At 48.4% G+C, this 5030-nt stretch overlaps 1 protein-coding gene across 1 annotated transcript in view; it reads right to left on the bottom strand.

Annotated features, from left to right (window-relative positions):
• SREBF2 (sterol regulatory element binding transcription factor 2) overlaps window positions 1–5030 on the bottom strand; it is a 19108-nt gene that overhangs the window by 6526 nt on the left and 7552 nt on the right. The window contains exons 8-12 of the mRNA XM_009322000.1: window positions 3988–4169; window positions 3032–3305; window positions 1879–2048; window positions 1495–1663; window positions 787–907 (exon numbers count right to left, since the gene is read on the bottom strand). Coding sequence (XP_009320275.1) covers window positions 787–907; window positions 1495–1663; window positions 1879–2048; window positions 3032–3305; window positions 3988–4169 — 916 coding nt within the window. The remainder of the gene's footprint in view (window positions 1–786; window positions 908–1494; window positions 1664–1878; window positions 2049–3031; window positions 3306–3987; window positions 4170–5030) is intronic.

The raw sequence follows: 5030 nt of genomic DNA, 5'->3' as shown, positions 1-5030 counted from the left end.
CCTACACAGGGAGGGAAAACAGGTGACCTTCCCATTTGACGCTTTTACCCACACTTCTTGAGGACAGGATCCTTACAGAGCTTCCCATATATTTACATAGCGTTTGCCTAGCACCAGCAAATCTGGAGATCAGCTAGAAACAGCGCAGAATTGCTGGAAAAGGCTGGGGCCCCACTTCCCGCCAAGTCCAGGAAAGAGCTGCTCTGATTCCCACCTATCAGCCCCTTTCATTCGGTCACAGAGCTTGCAGAGGCCAAGGACAATTTCAGCCAACATCTTCTCTCCCCCTCTTGCCATGCGTCAGTTTGATTTTTCACTGCTGGTAAGCGTGGCACTTTGTTGAGTTAGGAGAACACCTTCATGCATAACGTAGTGAGCTAGTGGGGTCACTCTCTGACATGTCAGACCTTCATGCTCTTAGAGGCCTGGACATATGTTCTGGTCTACAGAAGTGGTAGGTGCACAGTAATTTTAGTGTTCTGAACATTAAACTTTGTCAGCAGAGAAAGCGCCATCCATCCGTATCTCCAATCAACCAGCACTATGCCAGCTGACACCAAAAACCCTTACCACACCCGGGTTCACCTTTGACTTCAGAGGTTTTAATATGAAGAGGTAGAGCTCACCATCTAATAAGCTGTGGTGGTCAGACTTACATTGTCGTTTCAAGTCTTTAATAAGGACTAACCACTCAGTTTGCCCCAGAGCACTCGATCAATTGTTATGAGTTCTGCATCAGAGCCTGCAGCTGCGGCCAGCAGTCCCTAGCGCAGCACACAAACTTACCATGGCTCCTCCTCCTCTTGTCCCGCTATCTCTTTCCTAGTCTGAGGCTTCACGAGTGAATCCACCGCTCGCTCTAGCAGGTTCTCACAAAATGCCTGATGAACTTGTGCTATGGGATCCGCTAGAGAGGAATTAAAAAACCAAACCATTTCACTTGCATACAATGATAGCCACCTCCCAACACAACCAAAAAGAAGAATCAAAATGTAGGAGCAAGAGGAAAACCAGTAGAGGGAAATTCTTGAGGAATTAATGCAAAGATTTCTAAAGACTAAGTTTCAGGGCCTTTTTATCATTAGCCATTACTCTTACTTATTAGCCATTAAAAGCTGCAGGCCTTGGCCAAACATCCCTGTGGCACTTCAGCCACTCAGCAAAATGGTGATGACACTGCTCTGCAGAAGATAAACCTTGGTCACCCCAGAGTCACCCCCCAGACATTCGAGGCCACATCCAGGTTGCGTTCCAGCATATAAAGACACAAGTAGGATGACACAGAACAGTATACAAAGGGAAGAGAGCCATCTCCTGCAGGCTGAGGAGACATCTCTCAGCTCCACAGCCCCTCTCACCCATTAAGACCACAAGGAGGGCAGACATACAAAAGCATGCTCTCAAACAAGACACCCGCTTTTGTCCCAGAGGCAGAGAGACTGCCAGGCTTGCAGTGCTGGGAGGCCACATGCTTGGGACACAAGAGGCTCTCACCGGGGTTCCTTTGGGTGCAGTACAGGCTCTCCTTTGCAGCAGACTTCACCGTCCAGCTTCGCTCCACAAAAAACTTCTGTCCCAGGGGATGGCACAGCCAACGCAACGAGTCAGGAATGGCGCTCCGCTCCGAGCTGCACAGGCTTTGAGCTTGGCTTAGAAAGTAGCTCTGGGGAAAGGAGAGGGTAAGATTGAGAACAATACCAGGGAGACAGACCACCAAGGACAAAGGTCATATCATAATTACAGCTCGTATCATAATTGCAGGCCATATTGTAATTGTAGTGCTAGCAGATGCCCTGAGCTACGGCAATGCCAGCTTGCAGGCCTTCCTAGAGCTCTGCTTGGAGGTATGATGGGAGAGGAGAGGAGACGACAACTCACCGCTAGGAAGCCAAGCTTGCCTCCACAGCGGGTTTTCAAGCCAACTGCAGCCGTCAGGTGGATTTCTGCCATTGTGCTGGGTGGGATCTTTTCTTCCGCACACTCAGCCAGATTCACAGCGCATAGGGCCATGTGCAAGCCCGAGTAAGCTGAGCTGGAGGGAAGTTTACCTGCACCAGGAGGGAAAGGAAAAGTGTTAACTTCTAATGCAGTAGTACCAGCTACTAAATACTACTGTGATTTGCAGGGCTACTATCCTAAAGAGACAACAAGAACTTGCTGACATGAGAAGTTTACAACATCGTATGCCTACTTTGTATTCAGGCAACAGAACAACCGTAACTGAGTCTTCCCTCCACAGATACCAAGGTTGGCATCCACAGCTTTGCTTCTGCGAGAAAGCCCTGTATAGCTAAGCCGGTTAGGATAAATCATCAGCAAATTCTGTCTCGCTATATTCATTGCTATCTTAAAACTGAACTCCTTTGCAGTCCACACCTGTACCTACACAGATAATATTAAGGACAAGTACTTCTCCCTGGTGGCACGGCTACAACTCACACAGCGTGATTAGGCAGAAGGAAGTTTAGCTTGGATTTCTGATGTGCTCGGAGACTATTAACATTGCAAATCGGTTTGCCAAGGAAACGGCAAAAACAACCGTTCACAAGGAACATTCAAGCACTTCCTTAGTACATGTGCACACACCCAGGTTTTCAAAGCATATCAACACCAACTGGCAATCTGCGCTCTACACAGCTTCAGAAATTTAAATTCTTCCAGCAATTAACCCCAGCCCCTGCTTCCACATCACATTCCCAAGTGACAGGGATGAAATAAGCCCTTAACAGCAGCAAAAAGCGACTGGACTCAATCAACTGCTGCTTGGGAAAGACCCTCAGCCGCCTCTGCAGACTCAGGAACACATTAACTCAAGACACTGCTGTTGCTTCAGCCGTTCTTACACAGCTCTTTTATTGCATGAACCTGTCGTGTTTTAGTAAGTGTCTCCTGAAATTTGTCAGGCTAATTTCCAACAGCAGCCCTCCCAGAGGAGGGAGGTCGTAGTGCTCTCCCTGTATCGCCCAGGATCAGCTCTGAGCCTCCTCATTTGGCAAAACGAGGACAGCAGATCTGCTACCTCTGCTCCTACCTGTTATGTGGAGTTGATGGAGCTTGTGATATGCCAGAGCGGCATCCCGAGCACTGGTCTTGGCCTCGTCCTCAAAGCCTGCAGTGGCCTCCCTTGCCCGCCACTGATGAGAAGTCCTCTTCAGCAGCCACCGCACCAGCGCCAGCTTCTGCAGGCTATAGCGGATCACGTTCCAGGACAGGCTGCAGGCCAAGTCCAGGCGGGAAGCCGGCAGCGCTCGGCCGAGTACTGACAGGCAAGTCTGCAGGTTTGACGCAGCTGCAGCAAAATCCCCCTGCCAATAACACGACAAAAGTTTCAACAACAAAAAGCACCATCACAGAGAGACTTTGGGACCACCTTGGCACTGGGAGCAAGAGAAACTGGTGTGCAAGCTAGGACAAGATCTTTAGCTGAGGGAAGTCAACATAGACCCGGTAAACATGAAGGCAGTTTACACCAGCTTCAAATGTGGCCCTACACATATCTTTCCACATGTGGCTCTGATCCTGCACTGCCTGAGACACATCGGCACTAGGTGAAAGGAGCTTCCTGCCTTCTCAAACAACATGGAAGTTTCAGAGTCCCCATATCAAAAGCCAAATGTTGCCTCAATGATGGAGAAGACTTCCAAGAGGCTGGAGGACAGGAGATAAACAGACGCAGCAGAGGCCAGATTCTGGACAAAAACCAAGACCTTGCTACCAAAGATTGCTACCAGATGCAGCAGCAAGGAACAAGGACAAAAGTTAGGAGCCTCTTCCAATGCTGACGTCCATGCCTCACTAATTTAGGCTGAGGGAGGATGGCAATCTGCTCAAGACAACCTAGTACCAGCCTCTCTGAAATCAGACAGGAAAATCTACTCGAAGAATACCATGCTCTTGCAAGTGCCGAGCCACTGCCTCACTAGGCCGCATTTACCCACACCCTCTCCTAGAAGACACGTTTGATGCAAAACAACAAGTCAACTTTACCCGTGCCAAATCCAGGTCCGCTTGCTTGCGATGCCTCCAGAACGTGACCGATGACCTTGAGTGCAGCCGGGTCACCGGCTCTCCATGCACAAGGAGCTTTATGAACACACTCAGTACAATCACTCCATTCACAAGCCACAGGATCAGCGTGGGCATCATCCAGCCGAACCAGCCACCCGCATCTGCAATGGACATCCCAAAAGGAAAGTTAAAAATTAATCTGGACACCGAAAGCCTAGCAACAGGATGAGCACAGACCCAGAAGGATGTCTTGCTACGCTTGCCACATGTGGTATCAACTTTTGCAAAGACTGCATTTTAATCAGGAAACACCTGTATCAACAGTTCTTCATCCAAACTCCAAGCCACAACATTCCCAACTAAATAAAGTAGTTATTTTTACAAGACTGATTCATAAAATCTGAGTCAGCACTTAGTTTTCCTGGAGTACCTTGTATTCTGATTTTTCTATCAGATACCCATGGGCACTCAATACTTCGGCGTCATTTTCTGGTCTTAATTAAGTTTACAAACCGACACCAAGGAAGCATATTTACCAGTCAGGGAAATGACAGCATGCCTGCAGAATCCCCTGCCCTCTCCTAAGCTGCTGTACTCTAAACTATGAATATTGCATTATGGAATAAGTGTATTGAACAAGCCAGTTGCAAGACTCTATAGCAACAATGTTTCTGAAGTAATTCTTCACCTATTACTTTATTATTAAGTTACAAAAATCAGTCCATTACCTTAAAAACAAATATAAAGTGAACATGCCTCAAAGACTGGTAGAACAGGAGGACGCCCCTTACCCTGAACTACTTTTTCAAGGGTCTACCCCGAGAGCCCAGGCTGCCGGGCTACAAATGGGTGCCCCTTCTACCTCACCACGCTGAGCAATGGCTGGTTTTGTGCAAGAACAACACTGGATGTGAACTGGAACCGTGTCCAAGCACTCTCGGCTGGCTCTCCTCCCACGCCCAGCCCTGCAGTTACGACCCCTCCCCAACCATTAAACAAAGGTCGTACAACTCCCTGAACAA

This window comes from Pygoscelis adeliae, unplaced genomic scaffold (genome assembly GCF_000699105.1).
Source record: "Pygoscelis adeliae isolate BGI_AS28 unplaced genomic scaffold, ASM69910v1 Scaffold60, whole genome shotgun sequence".
In the NCBI taxonomy this organism is placed as follows: domain Eukaryota; kingdom Metazoa; phylum Chordata; class Aves; order Sphenisciformes; family Spheniscidae; genus Pygoscelis; species Pygoscelis adeliae.
The sequence above is the reverse complement of the archived record's forward strand: the minus strand, read 5'-3'. Positions and strand labels throughout refer to the sequence as shown.